The 24,279-nt window shown below is 44.3% G+C and overlaps 3 protein-coding genes across 3 annotated transcripts; 2 read left to right on the plus strand and 1 right to left on the minus strand.

Moving 5' to 3' along the window:
* The first annotated feature begins 355 nt into the window (after positions 1-355).
* Positions 356-6,310, plus strand: LOC148942259 (uncharacterized). The gene is made up of 2 exons (XM_089103269.1): positions 356-4,784; positions 4,878-6,310. The coding sequence occupies exons 1-2, from the start codon at positions 356-358 to the stop codon at positions 6,308-6,310; spliced, it is 5,862 nt and encodes a 1,953-aa protein (XP_088959395.1).
* Positions 6,311-8,568: 2,258 nt separating this feature from the next.
* CAHbeta (carbonic anhydrase beta) lies at positions 8,569-9,297 on the plus strand. The gene has a single exon (XM_089103270.1). The coding sequence runs from the start codon at positions 8,569-8,571 to the stop codon at positions 9,295-9,297; it is 729 nt and encodes a 242-aa protein (XP_088959396.1).
* Positions 9,298-9,392: 95 nt separating this feature from the next.
* On the minus strand, positions 9,393-10,927 carry LOC148942261 (uncharacterized). The gene is made up of 2 exons (XM_089103271.1): positions 10,868-10,927; positions 9,393-10,679 (listed from the first exon to the last, which is right to left on the minus strand). The coding sequence occupies exons 1-2, from the start codon at positions 10,925-10,927 to the stop codon at positions 9,393-9,395; spliced, it is 1,347 nt and encodes a 448-aa protein (XP_088959397.1).
* Between the last annotated feature and the right edge of the window lie 13,352 nt (positions 10,928-24,279).

Consider the following 24,279-nt stretch of genomic DNA (forward strand, 5'->3'; position numbering starts at 1 on the left):
TTTATAAGGGCTTGCCCTGGCATGTGGTTGTTTATGGGCAATATCCTAACCGTGATATTGCTAATGCTGCTATCCGAAAACTGCCTAAAACGCTGCAAAATGTGAAACCTTGGGCAAGAAGTGTGCAAGGCGTTCAACTTGATATAAGAAAGAAAAAACCTTGATGAAACAATAAGATATATTTAGTTTTATACCTGCTTTTAGTGATTTAAACCTTCCTTTATGCTGTTTGGAATTTGTTCCGAACAGACTTCGCGTGTAGAATAGCTGTCCCTTTTTGCTGACTGGCGTATATATTGCAGCAGAAAGATTATTAAGACATTGATTTCGAAGTATTTTTAAGTGGGAATGGCTTATGAGCAAAGCTCTTTATTGCCCCGGTGAATTTAAAGATAACTGCGGTTTTGGCCTTATGGCACACATGCAGGGTCAAGCTAGTCACGATTTGCTAGATAAAGCAATCGAAGCGCTTGCCTGCATGACGCACCGTGGGGGTATAGCTGCAGATGGTAAGACAGGTGACGGTTGTGGCCTGTTAATGCAGAAACCTGATAGCTTCTTGCGCACAGTCGCACAGGAAGAGTTAGGCACCGAACTAGGCGAATTTTATGCAGTGGGTATGGTGTTTTTACCGTGCGAAGCTGCCAAAGCAGAAGCTGCACGTGTTGCAGTTAATACTGCGATTACTAATGAAGGTCTAGGTGTTGCAGGTTGGCGAGTGGTGCCAACGGATGATTCATGCCTTGGCCCTATAGCAAAAGATACTCTTCCTCTTATCGAGCAGGTTTTTATTACTGCTGGAAGCAAGAGTGAGAGGGAGCTTGCTATTAGTTTGTTTATCGCTCGCCGTAAATCTGAAATTGCTATGGCGGCAGATGAAGATTTTTACATCTGTAGTTTCTCTGACAAAGTTATCTCCTATAAAGGATTAACTATGCCGGTGGATCTACCTGTGTTTTATCAGGATCTAGCAGATCCGCGATTAGAAACAGCGGTATGTACTTATCATCAACGCTTTTCTACAAATACAGCACCTCGCTGGCCTTTGGCGCAGCCATTCCGATTCTTGGCGCATAATGGTGAAATTAACACAGTTGAAGGTAACCGTAACTGGGCGAAGGCGCGTGCAAGTAAATTTGCAACTGATCTATTACCCAACTTGGATGAGCTACAGCCGATTGTAAATACGACCGGCTCAGATTCATCAAGTATGGATAATATGCTGGAATTCTTGTTGGTTGGCGGTATGGATATTTATCGTGCTGTACGCATGATAGTGCCGCCTGCGTGGCAGAATGTTGAAACAATGGATGCTGATTTACGTGCATTCTATGATTTTAACTCTATGCATATGGAGCCTTGGGATGGTCCTGCAGGTATGGTAATGACCGATGGTCGCTTTGCTGTCTGTATGTTGGACCGTAATGGCTTACGTCCATCTCGTTGGGTAATGACTAAGCAAGGGTACATCTGTACAGCATCAGAAATAGGTGTGTTCAGTTATAAGCCTGAAGATATTGTTGCTCAAGGTCGTGTAGGACCAGGCCAAATTCTGGCGATTGATACGGCAACTGGCGATGTTTTACATACGCAAGATGTCGATAACCGTCTGAAAGCTGCTAAACCCTATAAAGCGTGGCTGAAAGAGAACGCACTGCGTCTAGAGCAGACCATGAACTTGGATGAAGAGTCTAAATCATTTGTAGAGATGTCTGCGGATGAAGTTAAGACTCATATGAAAATGTTCCAAGTTACATTTGAAGAGCGTGAACAGATTTTGCGACCATTAGGCGAAAGCGGAATGGAAGCCATAGGTTCTATGGGCGACGACAAGCCGATGGCTGTGCTGTCCCATAGGGTGCGCTCTGTATATGATTATTTCCGTCAACAGTTTGCCCAAGTTACCAATCCACCGATCGATCCTCTTCGTGAAGCGATTGTTATGTCCTTAGAGACATGTATTGGTGCTGAGCGAAACGTATTTGAAGAAACGCCGGAACATGCACATCGTGTAATTTTAACCACCCCTGTTCTGTCGGCCAGTAAGTTTAACCGTTTGCGCGATAACAGTGAGCCAGGCTTTGACGTTATTCAAATTGATCTGAACTACGACCCTGAGAAATTTTCTTTAAAAGAAGCTATTCAAGGGATCGCAGATAAAGCAGAACAAAGTGTACGTGATGGTAAAGTTATTCTGATCCTCACGGATGCTAATATTACACGTGGTCTTTTACCTGTTCATGCTGCATTAGCAACAGGCGCTGTACACCACCGTTTGGTCGACAAAGGTTTGCGTTGCGACGCTAACCTTGTGATTGAGAGTGGTACAGTACGCGATCCGCATCATTTTGCTGTTTTGTTTGGCTTTGGTGCCACTGCTGTTTACCCGTACCTTGCCTATCGTGTGTTGAATGACTTGTGTTCTACTGGAGAGATCCAGATGGAAACTTTGCATTCCCATGAAAATTACCGCAAAGGTATTAACAAAGGTTTGATGAAGATCCTGTCGAAGATGGGTATATCAACCGTTGCTTCTTACCGTGGCGCGCAGTTATTTGAAGCGATTGGTTTGAGTTCAGAGATTGTTGATCTTTGTTTCAAGGGTGTTACTAGTCGTATTGAAGGTGCTCGTTTTGAGGATTTTCAATTTGAACAGAGCTTATTAGCTAAAGAAGCATGGGTTGCGCGTAAGCCTATCCAGGCGGGTGGATTGCTGAAGTATAAGCATGACGGTGAGTATCACGCATACAACCCTGATGTGGTTCGTACTATCCATGAAGCTGTTCAGACCGGTAACCCAGAAGCATATCAGCGTTATGCTGCGTTAGTGAATAACCGTGGTTATGCAACCTTACGTGATATGTTGGGGCTGCGTAAAGATGTGCAATCTATCTCCATTGACGAAGTGGAGCCGATAGAAAATATCTTTAAACGTTTTGACTCGGCAGCAATGTCTCTTGGTGCGCTATCCCCTGAAGCTCATGAAGCTTTAGCTGTTGCCATGAACGAATTAGGAGGTCGCTCTAACTCTGGCGAAGGTGGTGAAGACCCTGCTCGTCATGGCACCATGAAACGCTCTAAAATTAAACAGGTTGCTTCAGGACGTTTCGGTGTAACGCCTGAATACCTGTCGAATGCTGAAGTACTACAGATTAAAGTCGCTCAAGGTGCAAAACCGGGTGAAGGTGGACAATTACCAGGTGGTAAGGTCAACGACCTTATTGCTCGCCTACGTTTCTCCGTACCGGGTGTTACTCTAATTTCACCACCGCCTCATCACGATATTTACTCTATCGAAGATTTGGCTCAGTTGATTTTTGATCTAAAACAAGTGAATCCAGAAGCTCTTGTTTCAGTAAAATTAGTATCGCGCCCAGGTGTAGGTACTATCGCTTGTGGTGTGGCTAAGGCTTACGCTGATCTGATTACTATCTCTGGTTATGATGGTGGTACAGCGGCATCACCGATAACTTCTATCCATTATGCAGGCTCCCCTTGGGAGTTAGGTTTAGCGGATGCTCATCAGTCACTTCGTGGGAATCAACTGCGCGGCAATATTCGGTTGCAGACAGATGGCGGTCTTAAGACTGGCTTGGATGTAATTAAAGGTGCAATATTAGGTGCTGAAAGCTTTGGCTTTGGTACTATGCCGATGGTTGCTCTAGGTTGTAAATACCTTCGTATCTGTCACCTAAATAACTGTGCGACCGGTGTGGCAACGCAGAATGAAAAGCTACGTGAAGATCACTTCCGCGGCACCGTTGAAATGGTTAAAAATTTCTTCAGGTTTATTGCAGAAGAAACTCGTCAACTTATGGCACAACTTGGTGTTCGCACTATGGAAGAGCTTGTTGGTCGAGTAGATCTTTTGGAAGCCTTGGATGGTGATACGCCACGTCAGAAGAACTTAGATCTAAGTCCTATTTTGGCTTCAGCTGGTGATGAATTCCCGAACACGTGTCAAGTTGAGCGTAACGAGCCTTACGATACTGCCCAGTTGAATAACCAGATGATTGAGTTAACTCAGTCAGCGATTGATATGAAGCAGGGCGGTGAATGGGCGCTGACGATTACCAACTGCGATCGCTCTGTTGGTGCTCGTACATCGGGTGCTATTGCTAAGAAGCATGGCAACCTTGGTATGTCTGACAAGCCAATGACCTTTAACTTTAAAGGACATGCGGGGCAGTCTTTCGGTGTATGGAATGCCGGTGGCCAGAACTTGTACCTAGAAGGTGATGCTAACGATTATGTTGGTAAAGGCATGGCGGGCGGCAAGATTGTTATCCGACCATTTGCTGAAGTGACCTTTAAATCAAATGAAACTGCCATTATGGGTAACACCTGTTTATACGGTGCCACAGGCGGTAAATTGTTTGCTGCAGGTCAAGCTGGTGAACGTTTTGGTGTTCGTAACTCTGGTGTTCACGCGGTTGTTGAAGGTGCAGGCGACCACTGTTGTGAATATATGACAGGCGGTTTAGTCACAGTTCTTGGTGCAACGGGGTATAACTTTGGTGCAGGTATGACGGGTGGTTTTGCGTATGTATTGGATGTCGATAATAACTTTGTGGATAAGTATAACCATGAGTTAGTTGAGATTCAGCGTATCCATACTGAAAGTATGGAAGCATACAAAAACCATCTACGCTCAGTCATTATTGAATTTACCAAAGAAACTGGCAGTGCTTGGGGTCGAGAGATTATTGATAATCTTGATGACTATATTGGTCGATTTTGGTTGGTTAAACCGAAAGCGGCTAGTTTAAATGATTTACTGACTAGTATTCGTACACGCCCAGAATAAGTGCTACGTACCATTTGGTATATGAAGAATAATCTGCAATCTCCTAATTTGTCGGGAGGTTGCTTTTAAGAGGTGAGGATTATGGCTGGCCGTTTAAATAACGATTTTCAGTTCCTCGATGTAGGCCGTAAAGGGCCTCAGAAAATTGATGCTGATGTGCGTAAAGAAGGATTCGGTGAAATATACGAGCCTTTTGATAAACCCGATGCATCAGAACAGTCGCATCGATGCTTAGAGTGCGGTAACCCGTATTGCTCATGGAAGTGTCCAGTACACAACCATATCCCTGATTGGTTAAAGCTGATTTCGGAAGGAAATATTATTGAGGCGGCTGAGCTTAGCCACCAAACAAACTCATTACCTGAAGTGTGTGGTCGTGTTTGTCCTCAGGACCGTTTATGTGAAGGGGCTTGTACTCTTAATGATGGTTTTGGTGCGGTAACTATTGGCTCGGTTGAAAAATATATTACAGACACCGCTTTTGCGATGGGCTGGAAACCTGATATGTCTAAGGTTTCAGCGACTGATAAAAAAGTGGCCGTTATTGGTGCAGGTCCTGCGGGCCTTGCAGCTGCGGATATACTTGCACGTAATGGCGTGAAAGCTGTTGTCTTTGACCGTAATCCTGAGATTGGCGGCTTGTTAACATTTGGTATTCCAGAGTTTAAGCTGGAAAAAAATGTTATGTCTCGTCGCCGTGAAATCTTTACTGAGATGGGTATTGAATTCCAGTTAAATACCGAAGTTGGTAAAGATGTACTTATGCAAGACCTTGTCGATCAATATGATGCGGTGTTCCTAGGTATGGGTACCTATACCTACATGAAAGGTGGTTTTCCAGGTGAAGATTTGGAGGGTGTTTATGATGCACTTCCATTTTTGATCTCTAATGTTAATCACTGTCTGGGTTTTGAGAAAGATCCAGCCGACTTTATCGACCTTAAAGGTAAGAAGGTTGTAGTGTTGGGCGGTGGTGATACAGCCATGGACTGTAACCGTACTTCTATCCGTCAAGGTGCAGAATCTGTTATCTGTGCTTATCGTCGTGATGAGGCAAACATGCCTGGTTCTAAACGCGAAGTTGAGAATGCCCGAGAAGAGGGTGTTCAATTTCAGTTTAACCGTCAACCTATAGAAGTTGTTGGTGAAAACGGTAAAGTGACCGGGATTAAAGTTGTTAGCACTCAGATGGGTGAGCCTGATGAAAATGGTCGCCGTCGTGCTGAGGTGGTATCTGGATCTGAGGAAGTTATTCCAACTGATGCAGTATTAGTGGCTTTTGGCTTCCGTCCAAGTCCAGCGCCTTGGTTTGCTGACTTCGGTATCGATCTGCATGAAGATGGTCGAGTCAAGGCACCTGAGCAGCATGCGTACCCATTCCAGACTACCAATGAAAAGGTGTTCGCGGGTGGTGATATGGTACGTGGATCTGATCTCGTTGTGACGGCGATTGCTGAAGGTCGTAAAGCGGCTGAAGGAATCTTGGATTATTTAGAAGTTTAAGCTTTTAGATTATCTTGAAAAAAGGCCGCATTCGCGGCCTTTTTTATTAGAAGTACTTATCAGCGTTGACTATTTTTTGGTGAATAGACATTAAGAACTTATTAATAGCGACCTCTTCGCCTTTCAGTGTATTAGGGTAAGAGCCGTGAATGAGTTCCCTGTTCTCGCGTAAGATAGATAGCTGGTAAGCACCTTCCTCGTTATCCGTATTGATTTTACTAATAATAATTAACCCCTTATTTGATGACCCAGACTTATTGGTGGTCTGTATATTATTGGCACCATACATTTTCAGACGATCTTTTAGTTTAAGGTTAAAGCTATTAACTTGTTGCTCTTGAGAGGTACTGGAGGTTGACGTTGTTAACCAAACTATTTCGTGTTCGAAAACGGCCAAAGGTTGAGGTGTCAGTGGCAGCTCTTTTACAGAATGGCTTTGGCAGCCAGTCAATATGCCTAAGAGCAGTAAAAAATAAAGTGCTGATTTAATCTGTATCATCAGTTATTAAAATTGTTTATACATTTACAGGTAATTCCTGTCAGAAATCGTTAGAATATCGGCCAATTCGAATTTACAAGATATAAGTGGCTGACACAAATGGCTGAACTCAAAAATGATCGTTTTTTACGTGCTCTTCTTAATGAACCTGTAGATGCAACACCCGTATGGATGATGCGTCAGGCGGGACGTTACCTTCCAGAATATAGAGAAACGCGTGCTAAAGCAGGTGATTTCTTAAGCCTTTGCAAAAATAAAGAGCTTGCTTGTGAAGTAACTATTCAGCCATTAGAGCGTTATGATCTTGATGCCGCAATTCTATTCTCTGACATTTTAACGATCCCAGACGCAATGGGATTGGGACTTTACTTTGAAGTAGGTGAAGGTCCACGGTTTAAGAAAATTGTTCGTACAGAGAAAGATGTTGCAGACCTACCGGTACCTGATGCTGCAACAGACCTTGATTATGTGATGAATGCAGTGAAAGAGATTCGTCGCGAATTAAATGGGCGTGTTCCTCTTATCGGTTTTTCTGGCAGCCCATGGACCTTAGCCACATACATGGTTGAAGGTGGTTCTAGTAAAGATTTTCGCCACGTTAAACAGATGATGTATGCAACACCTGAAGTTATGCATACTCTTTTGGATAAGTTAGCTCAATCTGTCACTACATACTTGAATGAGCAGATTCGTTCTGGTGCGCAAGCCGTACAGATATTTGATACTTGGGGTGGCGCATTAAGTGGTCCTTGCTACCAAGAGTTTTCGTTAAAGTACATGAAGCAGATCGTTGATGGTTTGATTCGTGAGCATGATGGACGCAAAGTGCCGGTTATTCTGTTTACTAAAAATGGTGGGCAGTGGCTTGAAGTAATGGCGGAAACCGGTGCGGATGCCTTAGGTTTGGATTGGACGACAGATATTGGCAATGCACGCGCTCGAGTGGGCGATAAAGTTGCGCTGCAAGGAAATATGGATCCAAGTGTCTTATATGCACCGGCAAGCCGTATCGAGCAAGAGGTTGAATTTATTTTAGGCCAGTATGGTAATGGATCTGGGCATGTATTTAACCTTGGCCATGGTATTCACCAGTTTGTTGATCCGAAACAGCCTAAAGCGTTTGTTGATGCGGTGCATGAGTTAAGTGCTAAGTATCACGCATGATTTTTTTGTGAGGAGCTAAGGTGCTTCTCTATTTTTTTATTAATTTCTTATCAAGGAAGATGTTTATGATTAAACGTAGTGTGTCTATTGCTGTTTTAGGCTCTGTTTTAACGCTTGGAGGATGTGCTGGTAGCGCAGATCATGAAGTTGTTTCTGCGTATAGCGCTTCGGATGAAGTCATGAATTGTGAGCAGCTGACGGCAGAGCAGGTGCGAGTTCAGGCGATTATTAATGCCGTGAATCAGGATAAGGATGATGTTACAGGCAAAGATATGTTGGATGGGCTTTTATGGTTTCCATTTAACTTGATTGCAAAGAGTAATAACTATAATTCAGCAATCAATGCTGCTAATACTCGTTTAATGCGTATTGATAGTTTGCGTCAAGAAAAAACGTGCAGTGAGGATCAGTTAGTCGAAGCTGAAAAGAGTCTTGAATTAAGGTTACAAGAACTAAAAAGTTTGCGTGAAAAAGATTTGATTACAGAAGAAGAGTATAACCAGTCTAGAAAAAAGGCTTTATCTAGGACTTAAAGAGTATATCTTTAACCAAAAGAAGCGGGCTATAAGCTCGCTTTTTGTTATCAGAAACTAATATGAAACGGCTAACTGAATTACTAGAAAGTAACCGCCAATGGGCGGATAAGATTAACAAGGAAGATCCTCTTTTTTTTGAGACGTTAGCACAGCAGCAGGCTCCAGAGTATTTATGGATTGGGTGTTCTGATAGCCGTGTTCCCGCTAATGAAATTGTGGATATGTTGCCTGGTGAGCTTTTTGTGCATCGTAATGTTTCGAATTTAGTCATTCATACTGATATGAATTGTATGTCTGTTATTCAGTATGCGGTCGAAGTTCTCAAAGTTAAGCATATTATGGTTGTTGGTCATTATGGTTGTGGAGGGGTTAAAGCTGCAATCGAGACTGAACCACACGGTTTAATCGATAACTGGTTGCGGCATATTCGCGATGTATATAAAAAGCATCGTGAACTTTTATCTGTTTGGGATCACTCTCATCAGCAGTTAGACCGTTTGTGTGAGTTGAATGTGATTGAGCAAGCAAGCAACGTCTGCGAAACCACTATAGTTCAGAAAGCTTGGACTAATGAGCAGGAGCTCACTGTTCACGGCTGGATCTATGGTCTTAATGATGGTCTTGTTAACGACCTTGAATTTAACGCATCGTCTCTCGATGAAGTTGATGAACAATATGGTTTAGCCATCAGAAAAATTGAAAAACTAAAGGAGCTGGCTCAAGCTTCTGATAAAGACAACCAAAATGCACGCTCATTGTGGAACAAATTACGCGCGTTATTTAATTAAGTGTGTTTTTGGTCTGCCTATAAAAAACGGTTGGAGCTTTCGCTACCAACCGTTTTTTGTTCTGAATTCAATGCTCTGAGTTTAATGCTCAGGCTTTAGTTGTTGATCGCTGCTAATGCCTGATCTAGATCGGCAATGAGGTCATCAATATGCTCTATACCTATAGATAAGCGAATCATTTCTGGCGAGACACCCGCAGATGCTAACTCTTCATCATTCAACTGACGATGGGTCGTTTCAGCAGGAATCGAAGCGAGTGATTTGCAGTCGCCGATGTTTACTAAACGTAAGAAAATTTGCAGTGCGTCATAGAATTTACGTGTGCCTTCTCTGCCTGCTTTTACGCCAAAGCTTAGAATGCCAGAGGCTTGGCCGTTCATGTACTTTTGAGCGAGTGCATAGTCTTTGTGGCTTTCGAGCCCCGCGTATTTAACCCAGCCAACCGCATCGTGGTTTTCTAAAAAGTTAGCGACTTTGCGTGTGTTTTCATTTACGCGTTCCATGCGTAGACTAAGTGTTTCTAGTCCTTGTAGTAATAAGAAAGCATTCATGGGACTAAGTGCGGCTCCCATATTGCGAAGCGGTACCACGCGGCAGCGTCCAATAAATGCAGCAGGACCAAAGGCTTCAGTATATACCACGCCGTGGTAGGAAATATCAGGCGTGTTTAATAAAGGGAAGCGTTCAGCGTTATCAGCCCAAGGGAAGTTACCAGAATCGATGATGACGCCACCGATTGAGTTACCATGTCCACCAATATATTTGGTTGCTGCTTGTACAATAATGTCTGCGCCGTGTTCGATCGGGCGCCACATGGCAGGGCTAGGCACTGTATTGTCAACGATAAGTGGGATGCCGTTACGATGGGCGATCTCTGCTAACGTTTCAATATCGGCGATGCCACCAGATGGGTTGCCGACGGATTCACAGTAAATACCTTTAGTTCGCTCATCTATTTGCGCTTCGATAGCCGCTGCATCGTCTTTATTTACAAAGCGGCATTCAATGCCTTGGAGGGGCAAAGTATGAGCAAATAGGTTGTATGTACCACCGTAGAGTTCGCTGGTAGAGATGAAGTTATCGCCGGTTTCTGCAAGTGTTTGTATGGTGTATGTAATAGCCGCCATACCAGATGCAACGGCAAGCGCGGCAACGCCGCCTTCCATTTCTGCAACACGCTTTTCTAATATATCGTTGGTGGGATTCGTAATGCGGGTGTATATATTACCGGGTACTTTTAAGTCAAAGAGGTCTGCGCCGTGTTGAGCATCATCAAAGGCATAAGATGTGGTTTGGTAAATAGGAACCGCGGCAGATTTAGTGGTTGGGTCTATTTCATATCCGCCATGTATCGCTACAGTTTCCAATTTCATGTTTATCTCCTAAGGGCAGGCCTGCATTATTGTTAGGCAACTGATTGTAGTGCATCTATTGAATAAATGAAGGCTGTTTTCGGTATTTATCAAGATCAACGTAAAGATCAGTAGGTTATAGGATTTAGGTTGGGTAAAATTCTAAAAAATTTACAGCAATTTGGAGAGGTCTAATGGCACGTCAGAAAACGGCTTACGTCTGTAATGACTGTGGAGCGGATTACACAAAGTGGCAAGGCCAATGTACGGAGTGCCATGCGTGGAATACTTTGACGGAAGTCCGGTTGTCGACTGCAAAATCAAATGCAAATGAAACACGTAATGTTCGCTTTGATGGTTATGCTGGTGGGGCAAAGCAGCAGAGTGTCGTTAACCTTTCTGAGGTCGCTTTGGAGGAGATGCCGCGTTTTTCATCTGGAGCGGGTGAATTGGATCGTGTGTTAGGCGGTGGTTTAGTGCCTGGTTCTGCGGTGCTAATGGGCGGTCATCCGGGAGCAGGTAAAAGTACTTTATTGTTGCAAACCATGTGTTATCTGGCTGAGCAGATGCCAGCCCTATATGTAACAGGTGAGGAGTCATTGCAGCAGGTTGCTATGCGTGCGAGCCGTTTAAATTTACCGACGGGGCAGTTTAAAAATCTCTCGGAAACCAGTGTGGAAACTATCTGTGATGTGGCGCAAACACTCAAGCCAAAAGTGATGGTAATTGATTCTATACAGGTAATGCATATGGCAGATGTGCAATCTGCGCCAGGCTCCGTATCGCAGGTAAGAGAGTCTGCGGCTTACTTAACTCGTTTTGCAAAGCAGACAGGTACCGTACTGTTTTTGGTTGGACATGTTACTAAGGATGGTTCATTGGCAGGCCCTAAAGTCTTGGAGCATATGATTGATTGCTCGTTGCAACTGGAAGGTTCAGCTGATTCTCGTTTCCGGACACTTCGTTCGCATAAAAACCGTTTTGGGGCGGTGAATGAACTGGGTGTGTTTGCCATGTTGGAAACGGGTCTTAAAGAGGTTAAAAATCCAAGCTCAATTTTCTTAAGCCGCGAAGAGGGTCCTAGCCCTGGTAGTGTGGTTATGGTCGTTTGGGAAGGAACACGGCCTTTGCTTGTTGAGATTCAAGCACTGGTTGACCAATCCCATATGAATAACCCACGACGGGTTGCTGTGGGTTTGGAGCAAAACCGAATGGCGAGGTTGTTGGCGGTATTACATCGTCATGGTGGCTTGATGACGGGTGATCAAGACGTATTTGTAAACGTTGTCGGCGGGGTAAAGGTATTGGAAACAAGTGCAGATCTGGCGTTATTGCTTGCAGTTGTATCTAGCTTTAAGGATCAGGCTTTACCTCATGATTTAATGGTATTTGGGGAAGTAGGCTTATCTGGGGAAATACGACCTGTACCTAACGGGCAGGAGCGAATAAGAGAAGCGGCAAAACATGGTTTTAAACGGGCGATTGTGCCTAAAGGCAATGTACCTAAAGAGGCTTTAGCTGGAATGGAGATTGTTCCTGTTACTAAGTTGACCGAAGCGCTTGAGGCGCTTTAATCTGTTTCTGTAGTAAAAAGGTGGTCGAGTTCCCGCTCTAGTAAAGAGGGCTCACCTAGATTTAGCTCGACTAACCGGCGTAGTAAAGTCAGTGAATCTAGATCTAAGTTTTCTATTAAAAAACCATACTCATCTTCGTGTTTGTGGGTCAGGCTCACAGGGGTGCGTATACTCAGGTTATCCCCTTGTATATGGATGGTAGCGAACGCTTCATCGCCTAAAGATAAGTTAAGGGGGCGAGCGCTTTTTATTAATATACCGTTAAACGATATATCAATTAGGGTTACCTCGTAGATATGATCACCTTGCTGTAGTTCCGTTCTTGCATCAAAATCAATGCGAGTAAAACGGCGGCGCTCAGTATTAGGTGTAGTCACAATATTGGTTTCCCTATGGTCCCTATGATGATGTTATCTTAGTATAGACGTGCATATAAAATAAATAGCTGTGTTTGACGGATCGTTGTTTCTCACGATGTTTGATGTGCTGGGTTTTTGAATAATTGCCTATAAACTGAGCTATATCATGGTTGTTCTGCATGCTTGTCCTTAAGCTTCGCAACAAAAACCTTTAATGAGTAAGGGTTATTATGTTTTTAGAAACTTTGTTGGATGTGTCTAGCGGCAGTCGTCATTCGCGATATTTTAATCAAACGCGTAGCTATTATTTGTTTCGCCGGATACGAATAATTGCTTTTCTATTAGCCCTTATTCAGCCTGCGTGGTTTTTAGTTGATTATTTTCTATTGCCTGAAGATATGCTGGACTCCATAGCGCTTGCGCGTGTTGTCGGAGCATTAGGCTGTTTGTTTCTCTCGTTGTGGAGTTTTAAACGCTACAGTTTGAAACTCGCGCAGCTGCGTTTGGTGATTCTGGTGATATTGTTGTCAGGATTCCAAACAGCCTCTAGTACACTTCTGTTGATACAAGGCTATGATTCTAATGTGGCTGGGTATCATTTTTTCCCTTTTATGATTATTACGATGATGGCTATTTTCCCGCTCGCCATTAGTGAAGCTTTATGTTTTTCCTTGGGCGTGCTTTTAATTGAATTTGTCACGCAGCTGTTAAGAGGAACGGTAGGGGATGTTGAGGCGATCAATAGTTTATGGCTGTTAGCTGTTCTTGGTTTGATTGCTGGTTGGGCTGCGGTTAATCAGTTGAATATGTTACTAGGTTTATATCGACAGGCGACGCGAGATCCTTTGACTGGGTTGTCTAATCGTCGTCAAGCAATGGATCAGTTATCACTTGATATACTTCAGGCTCGCGAGCGGGGGCAAGCATTAAGCGTATTGTTGTTCGATTTAGATAAGTTTAAAAACTTAAATGATAGTTATGGTCATGCAGCGGGTGATCTTGTCTTAAAGTCTTTTGCTAAAGTCATGCGAAAACACGCCCGTAAACGTATAGATCTGGTATGTCGGTATGGGGGGGAAGAGTTTTTGATGGTGCTGCCAAGGATGAATGTTATAGAAGCTAAAGAGGTAGCGGAGGTTATTCGCTTAGCTTGTCATACTGAAAAAGTGACTGCGCCAAATGGTGATAAAATTGGTTTTACTGCGAGTATAGGCATTGCTGAGCTGAATAACAGTGATGATATAGAGTCCCTGTTGAAACGTTCAGATGATGGGCTTTATGCAGCAAAAAATGCGGGAAGAGATCAGCTTTATGTGGCTGTTTGAGGTTTTTCATAATCTCGTATTTATTCTGTCGTTATAAAAAAACCGAGGCACTGCCTCGGTTTTTTGTTAGTCGTAATCGTTTAACCTAGATCGACCATACGTTTGTATTTGATACGCTCAGGCTGATGCTCTTTACCATAACGACGTTTGTAATCGTCCTGATATTCAGTGTAGTTGCCCTCAAAGAACTCAACCTTAGAGTCGCCTTCGTAGGCCAGCATATGTGTACAGATACGGTCTAGGAACCAACGGTCATGGGAGATAACAACCGCACAGCCAGGGAAGGCAAGTATAGCTTCCTCCAAGGCACGTAGTGTCTCTATATCTAAATCGTTGGTCGGCTCATAAAGAAGAAGAACGTTGCCGCCCTCTTTAAGTAGTTTCGCATTATTTAAGCGTTTACGCTCACCACCGTATATATCCTTGAAAAATTTAGGCTTATCGCCACCTTTAATGTTAAAGCGACCGCAATAAGCGCGTGATGGTGTTTGGTAATTACCTACAGTAATAATATCTTGGCCATCAGAAAGTTCTTCAAAAACGGTCTTATCACCATTAAGGTCACGGGATTGGTTAACGTAAGCGAGTTCGACGGTTGAGCCAATTTCAATCTCACCGGAATCTGGTTTCTCTTCGCCGCTGATCATTTTAAAGAGTGTTGATTTACCTGCGCCGTTACCACCAATGATGCCGACAATAGCGCCTTGAGGAATGGAGAAGCTAAGGTTTTCAAACAGCACTTTGTCACCATAAGCTTTAGAGATATTAACGGCATCGATAACCTTATCACCAAGACGTGGTCCAGGTGGAATGTAGATCTCTTGGGTTTCATTGCGCGTTTGGAACTCTTTTGAGTTCATCTCTTCAAACTGTTTTAAGCGTGCTTTTGATTTAGATTGACGCCCTTTTTGCCCTTGACGAACCCACTCTAACTCAGAAGAAACGGCTTTTTGATGGGCAGCTTCCTGTTTGGCTTCTTGCGCGAGGCGTTGCTCTTTTTGTTCTAGCCAAGAGGAGTAGTTGCCCTCATAAGGAATCCCGCGTCCACGGTCAAGCTCCAATATCCAGCCTGCAGCGTTATCAAGGAAGTAGCGGTCATGGGTGATCGCAACAACCGTGCCTGGGTATTCTTGCAAGAAGCGTTCAATCCATGCAACAGACTCAGCATCCAGATGGTTGGTAGGCTCATCGAGCAGTAGCATGTCAGGCTTATCTAACAATAAACGGCATAAAGCAACACGGCGACGTTCACCACCGGATAGGTTTTTAACTTCAGCATCCCAAGGCGGAAGGCGCATCGCGTCGGCAGCACGTTCAAGTGCGGTGTCTAGGTTGTGACCATCTTTGGCTTGAATAAGGTCTTCAAATTGCGCCTGTTTTTTGGCGAGTTCATCGAAGTCTGCATCCGGTTCAGCATAAGCAGCATAGACTGCCTCTAAGCCATCAAGTGCTTCTTTTACATCAGCGACTGACTCTTCGATAACTTCACGAACTGTTTTCGTATCGTCTAATTCAGGTTCTTGAGGAAGGTAGCCGATGTTTAGACCTGGCATTGGATGGGCTTCACCAATAATTTCAGTATCAAGCCCTGCCATAATTTTTAAAAGAGTAGATTTACCTGAGCCGTTAAGCCCTAATACGCCGATTTTAGCGCCAGGAAAAAAAGAGAGGGAGATATCTTTCAGAATTTCGCGTTTTGGCGGTACAACTTTGCCTACGCGGTTCATTGAATAAACGAACTGAGCCATGCAGTAACCTGTCTGTTTTGTCAGAAATTAATGCAGTAATTTTAACGGAAATAGCAGGTAGAAGGCTATCGCCTGAGTAAATCAATCGATAAAAGTAGAGATTATTTTTCCTCTTTAAAGAGGAAAAATCCTAGAAGTTTGCATGTTGAGTACAATTGAAGAGTTTTTGAGTCTGTTTCAAGTGTAACCCCGCAAATGTTTCGTTATAATACCGCCTTTCCCAATTCTTAAGTTGTTCGTTGCTGCTAATTGATCAGCGGTTTAACCGTTGCTGTTTTCAGTTGAACAGAGCCCATATTGTATTGAGGGGACAGAAAATACAATGTTTAGCAAAGATATGACAATCGCTGATTTTGACGCGGACCTATGGTCTGCAATGCAGGCTGAAACTGTACGTCAGGAAGAGCACATCGAACTGATTGCGTCAGAAAACTATACTAGCCCACGCGTAATGGAGGCTCAGGGTTCTGCGCTGACCAATAAGTACGCAGAAGGTTATCCCAACAAGCGTTACTATGGCGGCTGTGAACATGTCGATGTTGTAGAGCAGTTGGCGATTGATCGTGCTAAAGAATTGTTTGGTGCGACATATGCCAATGTTCAGCCTCATTCAGGTTCGCAGGCAAATGCGGCTGTTTATATGGCGCTTTGTAAGCCAGGTGATACCGTTTTAGGTATGAGCTTAGCGCACGGTGGTCACTTGACTCACGGTGCAGCCGTTTCTTTCTCTGGTACTATCTATAATTACGTTCAGTACGGTTTGAACCCAGATACAGGTGAAATCGACTACGATGACGTTGAGCGTCTAGCGCTTGAGCATAAGCCAACAATGATTGTTGCGGGCTTCTCTGCTTATTCACGTGTAGTTGATTGGCAGCGTTTTCGTGATATCGCGGATAAAGTGGGTGCGTCTCTGTTTGTTGATATGGCCCATGTTGCCGGTTTAGTCGCTGCGGGTGTTTATCCTTCTCCTATAGGTATCGCTGATGTTGTTACAACAACAACGCATAAAACCTTAGGTGGTCCTCGTGGTGGTTTGATCTTATCCGCGCGTGCGGATGAGGAGTTGCAGAAAAAGCTAAACTTCGCTGTCTTCCCTGAGTCTCAGGGTGGTCCTTTGATGCACGTTATCGCGGGTAAAGCGGTTTGCTTTAAAGAAGCGATGGAGCCTGAGTGGAAAGAGTATCAAGCTCAAGTGGTTAAGAATGCACAGGCGATGGCTGGTGCATTTATGCAACGCGGCATTAAAATCGTTTCTGAAGGAACAGATGATCATCTTTTCCTTGTTGATCTGATCGATAAAGAGTTTACTGGTAAAGATGCTGATGCGGCGTTAGGTCGTGCCAATATCACTGTTAACAAAAACTCAGTGCCTAATGATCCACGTTCACCTTTTGTGACTTCTGGCTTACGTATAGGTACACCTGCTGTTACTCGTCGCGGCTTTAAAGAAGTTGAAGTTACAGATCTTACAAACTGGATCTGCGATATTCTTGACGATATCAACAATGAAGAGGTTATTACACGGGTTAAATCTCAAGTTAAAGAGATCTGTGCACGCTACCCTGTATATAAGTAATCTCTATAACCGGCTATAACTTATAGCCGGAAAAATGTACAATCGCGGGGCTGTCCCGAACTTGCTTGCAAGTTCTTTAGACAGCCCCATTTTGTTCTCTTTATTTTCTATATGTAAGAACAGAAAAATTCCCCAATATTCGGGATGTTAGTTGATTAATTCAGCGCTGATATCCCTCGCTCTTTACGCAGGAAAGGTTGATGCATTGTCCATTTTGTAATGCCACTGAAACCAAAGTAGTCGACTCCCGGCTGGTGGCAGAAGGCCAGCAGGTACGTCGTCGCCGTGAATGTGTAAATTGTACTGAACGTTTTACTACCTATGAAGCTGCCGAGCTTCTTATGCCTCGTTTAATTAAAGCCGATGGATCTCGTCAACCTTTCGATGATGAAAAGTTACGTGCAGGTATTCATCGTGCGCTAGAAAAACGTCCTGTATCTATTGAAGAAGTTGAAGCATCAATAAGTCGTATTAAGCAGTGTTTAAGAGCGACGGGTGAGCGGGAGTTGCCCTCTAGGCAGGTGGGCGAAGAGGTGATGTCGGAGCTCCGTAAATTAGACGAAGTTGCTTATGTTCGCTTTGCTTCAGTCTATCGAAGCTTTCAAGATATAAATGAGTTTAAAGAAGAGATTGAACGCTTATCTGAACAGCATAAAGAGGGTGGAAATTAAGTGTCTCTTATCGATCCACAGTGGTCTATTGCTGATCGTGAGTATATGGCACGGGCCATTCAATTAGCGCGTAAAGGCTTGTATACCACCCACCCCAACCCACGGGTAGGCTGTGTTTTAGTTAAAAATGATGTGATTGTCGGTGAGGGCTTTCATTTTAGAGCCGGTGAGGGACATGCTGAAGTGAATGCCCTTGCTCAAGCGGGTAATGATGCTAAGGGCGCTACGGCTTATGTTACGCTTGAGCCTTGTAGTCATTACGGTAGAACGCCTCCTTGTGCAGAGGGTTTAATTAAGGCTGGGGTTGTTCGTGTTGTATCCGCGATGGTTGACCCAAACCCTCAAGTAGCTGGTCGAGGTATAGAGATGCTGTACAAGGCTGGAATCCAAGCCTCATCGGGTTTGCTTCAAGCTGAAGCCCGAGCGCTGAACCCAGGTTTTATCAAGCGTATGGAGACAGGCAAACCGTTTGTTAGGGTAAAGTTGGCTTCAAGCCTTGATGGTCGTACCGCTATGTCCTCTGGGGAATCTCAATGGATAACAGGGCCGGCTGCGCGTCGAGATGTACAAAAATTACGAGCGCAAAGTTCAGTTATTGTTACCGGTGTGGAATCGATTATCCATGATGATTCGGCTCTAACGGTACGTGAAGAGCAGTTAGGTTTACCTGACGCGGCGGAGATCATAAAGCAACAGCCACTAAGGGTTGTGTTAGATTCATCTTTACGTACCCCAACAACAGCTAAAATTCTAAAACAGCCTGGGCGTACGCTAATAGCGACCTGTTCTACCGATCAAGGATTACATCGAGCATTAGAAAGTGAAGGCGCTGAAATAGTGCTTTTACCTGACGAACAAGATCGAGTCTCATTGAATGCATTGCTTGAGTGGCTGGTAAAAAATGAACAATGTAATGACCTTCTCGTTGAGACGGGGGCAATGTTGGCCGGTGCTTTTATGGCACAAGGTCTAGTGGATGAATTACATCTTTATATAGCGATGAAACTACTTGGCAGTGATGCCAGGCCAACCTTCAGTTTGCCGTTGACGAAAATGGCTGAGCAGATCCAATTAAAGCAGATCGATAGTCGGATGATGGGTAGCGATCTAAAGCTGGTATTAACACCAGTGTATGGAGAACAGTAGATGTTTACCGGAATAATTGAAGCAGTGGGTTCCATTGCCTCAATCGAGGAGCAGTCAGGCGATATGCGTCTGTATGTGCGTACCGGAAATTTAGATCTTGGCGATGTTAAGCTAGGTGACAGTATTGCAACTAACGGGGTCTGTTTGACCGCTGTTGAATTACCGGGTGATGGCTTTATTGCGGATGTCTCGCGTGAGACATTAGCTCATACTCGTTTTCATACATTGAGTATAGGTGAACGTGTTAATCTTGAAAAAGCATTGATGCCGACCAGTCGCTTAGGTGGGCATATTGTCACTGGGCATGTAGATGGTTTAGGTGAGATTGTCTCTCGGCAAGAAGATGCACGCTCTATACGTTTTATTGTTAAAGCGCCGAAAAACTTACAGCGTTATTTAGCAGCTAAAGGATCAGTGACGGTTGATGGTATTAGCTTGACGCTGAATGCTATTGACGGTGAGTGCTTTGAGTTGAATATTGTGCCTCATACAGCGCAAGAAACAATTATGATGGAGTATGTGCCCGGGCGTTTGATCCATTTAGAAGTGGATATTATTGCTCGCTATTTAGAGCGTCTATTGGGTCATACTCAAGATATTAATAATGAACAAAGTGATCAAGGTTTAACAATGGAAACGTTGATGGCTTGCGGCTTTAACCGCTAACGATGGTATAAATTTGATGAAACTAAATACACCAGAAGAATTATTGGAAGATATTCGTCAAGGTAAGATGGTTATCTTGATGGATGATGAAGATCGTGAAAATGAAGGTGATCTAATCATTGCGGCGGAAATGGTTCGTGCTGATGATATTAATTTCATGGCAACGCACGCCCGCGGCCTTATCTGCTTAACGTTGACCCGAGAGCGCTGCGAACAATTGAAGCTGCCGTTGATGGTTCAAAGTAATGGTGCTCAGTTTGCGACCAACTTTACGTTGTCTATTGAGGCGGCAGAAGGGGTAACAACGGGTATTTCTGCTGCGGATCGTGCACATACAGTTCGAACAGCGGTTAAAGCGGATGCTACAGTTGACGATATTGTTCAGCCGGGCCATATCTTTCCTTTGATGGCCCAGCCCGGTGGTGTATTGAGCCGAGCGGGACATACTGAAGCAGGTTGTGATCTAGCGCGTATGGCAGGTTTCACCCCAGCGGCAGCGATTGTGGAAGTGATGAATGATGATGGCACTATGGCGCGCCGTCCAGATTTAGAAGAGTTTGCTCAAAAGCATAATCTAAAGATCGGTACGATTGCGGATTTGATCCACTACCGGACGGCCAATGAGCATACAGTACAGCGCGAAAATGCGGGTGTGATGTCTACTGAGTATGGTGAGTTCAACTATATTACCTACAAAGATGAGATTCAGAACTGCACTCATCTAGCGATGACGTTGGGTGAGATTAAAGAAGATGAGCCCACTTATGTACGTGTACATAATCGTAATGAGGTCTTACGTGATGTAGTAGGTGCCGTTATGTCGGGTGAAGAGCCGAAGTGGACAATGCGTAAAGCCTTAGAGCGCGTAGCGAAAGAAGGTCAAGGTGTTGTTCTACTGTTAGATAATGGCGAAAAAATTGATATAGGTGACTCATTGGAGCTTATGCTTAATAGTCATCAGAAATCAAAAGTAAACGTGAGTGCATCAGGTGCCTACCTAACGGTAGGAACAGGCTCACAAATACTGCGTGACCTGGGTGTAGGTAAAATGAACTTACTCAGTGCACCAATGAAGTTTAATGCGATCTCTGGGTTTGATCTTGAGATTGAAAAATATATTCCTTGTGAAGACTAATTAGACCGGTACTTGAATCATGGCTGTGAAAACCATCGAAGGTGATTTTGTGAACGCTGACGGCAACTACGCTATCGTAGTCGGTCGTTTTAACGCATTTGTTGTAGAAAGCTTATTAGAGGGTGCAATTGATACCCTTAAACGCCATGGTATCAACGAAGAAAATATTCGTGTTATCCGTGTGCCGGGTGCTTTTGAAATTCCGTTGGCTGTGAAACGTCTTGCTGCCCAGAAAAAAGATGATGCGATTATCGCATTGGGTGCAGTGATTCGTGGTGGCACACCACATTTTGAATATGTATCCGGTGAAAGCTCTAAAGGCGTAGCTCAGGTCTCTTTGGACTATGATGTGCCTGTTGCTAACGGTATTTTAACGGTTAACAGTATTGAGCAAGCGGTTGAACGCTCAGGCACTAAAATGGGCAATAAAGGGGCTGAAGCTGCACTATCTGCAATAGAGATGGTTAGTTTGCTTAAGCAACTTGAGGTTTGATTTTAGATGAGTGACAACGAAAATAAACCAGCGACTAAGAAAAAACTATCTTTAACCACACAGCGTCGTAATGCACGTAGTTATGCGCTGCAAGCCTTGTATCAGTGGGAAATCGCTGGACAACCGGTGAACGAGATAGAAGCACAGTTTAGAGTTGATAATGATATGCGTGATACGGATATCAAACTATTTTCTGAGCTTCTGCATGGTATTGCCGGTGCAAAAAGTGATCTAGATAAGTCTTATCTTGATTTCCTTGATCGCCAAGTTGAAGAGCTTGATCCAATTGAGCTGACAGTTCTTCGTATTGGTGCCTTTGAGCTTGCCCAGCGTATTGAGGTACCTTACCGTGTGGCCATTAATGAGAGTGTTGAGTTAGCTAAGAAGTTTGGTGCGACTGACAGTCATCGTTATGTTAATGGTGTATTAGATAAATTGGCTCAGCGCGTCCGTATGGCTGAGATCCGAGATCAACGTCAGCGCAAGTCTTAAGCTCCATGTCACTAGGTGAGTTTGAGCTGATTCAGCGCTACTTTGCAGAAGCATCTACGGATGCTTCTGTTGCACTAGGCATAGGTGATGATTGTGCTGTACTTTCTGTGCCTGCCAGTTATCAGTTAGCTGTATCTATTGATACGCTTGTTCAGGGTACACACTTTCTTGAAGGTACCCCTGCTGATCTGCTCGCTAGTCGACTTTTTGGCTCGGCGTTAAGTGATTTAGCTGCAATGGGGGCGACGCCTGCGTGGATTACTTTAGCGCTTACACTGCCAAAAGCAGAAGATGATTGGCTACTGTTGTTTAGCCGTCGCTTGGCGCAGTTGTGTGCTGAATACAGTGTTTCGCTTGTAGGGGGTGATACTACAAAAGGGCCGTTAGCACTCTCTGCACAAGTACATGGTTTCCTACCGCATGATCACCGCTTAACGCGTGCAGGGGCTAAAGTCGATGATCTTATCTGTGTCAGTGGTTGCTTAGGTGATAGTCGAGGTGGTTTAGAAGGTTTGCTGAATGGCTTTGAGGATCATAGCTATGCAGACTATCTACTCGAACGCTTTTATGCGCCGACGCCACGTATTGAGCTTGGTAAAGTACTGTTAGGTAAAGCCAGTAGCTGTATTGATATATCCGATGGATTATTGTCCGACCTTTCGCATATTCTAAAAGCGAGTGGTGGTTTAGGAGCACGTTTACAGTTAGAAGCGGTGCCAATCTCATCCCAGCTCATTTCCACGTTTGGCGAGGAGAATGCTCGTCAATGGGCACTGACGGGAGGGGAGGACTTTGAGTTGTGTTTTACGCTCCCACCTAATTATCTTGCTCTTTTATCGCAGTTATCCGTTCCTGTGGCTGTTATAGGCAAAGTGACAGATCGGGCGGATATCGAGCTATTTCTTCGAGGAGAACCTTGTCAGATACAGGGCTCCGGTTACGATCATTTTCAGCGAACAGATGACTAAGTGAGGAGTGTACGTGAATAAAGTACCGGCAAGTGTTTGGAAAAACCCTATCCACTTTTTAGCCTTCGGTTTAGGGAGTGGGGCAGCGCCATGGGCGCCGGGCACGTTTGGTACACTGGCTGCTGTCATTCCTTATTTCTGGTTTCAGCAATTGAGCTTGCCTTGGTATCTTTTAATGTTGGTCGTAACAACATTGATTGGGATTTGGCTGTGTGACCGTACCAGTAAAGATATTGGTGTACATGATCATGGTGGTATTGTCTGGGATGAGTTCGTTGGTTTCTGGATTACGATGACCTTAGCACCCGCTGGCTTTTGGTGGATTATTATAGGTTTTGTCCTGTTTCGAATCTTTGATATTTGGAAACCTTGGCCGATAAAATGGGCCGATCAAAAAGTTTCCGGGGGGCTAGGAGTGATGCTGGATGATGTTATTGCTGGGGTGTTTGCGGCAATAGTTTTGCAGTTTATTGCGTTTCTCAGGTTATAAATTTAATGGCTGAGTGCATGCGCTATAGCCTTTTCTATGCCTGCTTCATCTAATCCACATTCAGTAAGTTGCTCCGATCTAGTGGCATGGCCTATCCATTTATCAGGAATGCCTAAAGTTAAGAGTTGTGTGCTACTTTTAGTTCGGTGTAAATACTCGCTTACTTCTGATCCTGCGCCACCAATAATGCTGTGATCTTCTATAGTGACGAGTAGTTGGTGTGAATTTGCCAATTCTGTAATCATTTCACTGTCAATCGGCTTCACAAAACGCATATCTACTAAGCTGTAGCCATGTTTGTCAGAAACAGCTTGTGCTGTTTCTAGGAGTGGTCCAAAGTTTAGTAGCGCCACTTTTTTACCTGTAGTAATTAGCTGGCTGCGGCCAATATCGAGCGCTTCCATCTCACCATCTACATGGGCAATCGCTGACCCTCTTGGGTACCTTACACTCGCTAGCCCTTTATAAAGGTAGCCCGTGTAGAGCATGTTACGCAGCTCTTGAGCGTTCGAGGGCGTCATAATGACGGTCTTAGGTAAGCAGCGAAGCATACTAATATCAAGTACGCCGCTATGGGTCGAACCATCCTCACCAACCAGTCCTGCGCGATCTATTGCCAGTAGAATGTCGAGCTCCTGGATTGATATATCATGAACAAGCTGGTCATAGGCTCGTTGTAAAAAGGTGGAGTAGATAGCAACGACCGGTTTTATCTTCTGGCAAGCCATTCCCGCCGCAAGGGTTAGTGCGTGTTGTTCTGCGATAGCGACATCAAAAAATCGAGCAGGGAAGCGGTTGGCAAATTCAACGAGATCGGAGCCTTCTTTCATTGCGGGGGTTATTGCTGTTAGGTCGGGATGAGACTCTGCCATATGGCAGATCCAGCGGCCAAAAATATTAGAATACGTAACCTTCTTTTCTTTTGGCTGGTGGATCGGGTTTATCTTGGTGATCGCATGGTAGCCCACAGGGTCTTCTTCTGCA

The sequence above is a fragment of the Artemia sp. Qi Xiang Cuo genome, chromosome 17, assembly GCF_049724085.1.
Source record: "Artemia sp. Qi Xiang Cuo chromosome 17, ASM4972408v1, whole genome shotgun sequence".
NCBI lineage: Eukaryota > Metazoa > Arthropoda > Branchiopoda > Anostraca > Artemiidae > Artemia > Artemia sp. Qi Xiang Cuo.

What these genes read in the sequence shown, in the direction of transcription:
- LOC148942259 (XM_089103269.1), top strand. Translation starts at nt 356, where the DNA reads ATGAGCAAAGCTCTTTATTGCCCCGGTGAATTTAAAGATAACTGCGGT. An exon ending in TTTAAATGATTTACTGACTA is followed by an intron (nt 4,785 to 4,877) that starts GTATTCGTACAC and finishes GTTGCTTTTAAG; the next exon opens with AGGTGAGGATTATGGCTGGC.
- CAHbeta (XM_089103270.1), top strand. Translation starts at nt 8,569, where the DNA reads ATGAAACGGCTAACTGAATTACTAGAAAGTAACCGCCAATGGGCGGAT.
- LOC148942261 (XM_089103271.1), bottom strand. Translation starts at nt 10,927, where the DNA reads ATGGCACTCCGTACATTGGCCTTGCCACTTTGTGTAATCCGCTCCACA. An exon ending in GCTCCACAGTCATTACAGAC is followed by an intron (nt 10,680 to 10,867) that starts GTAAGCCGTTTT and finishes GCCTGCCCTTAG; the next exon opens with GAGATAAACATGAAATTGGA.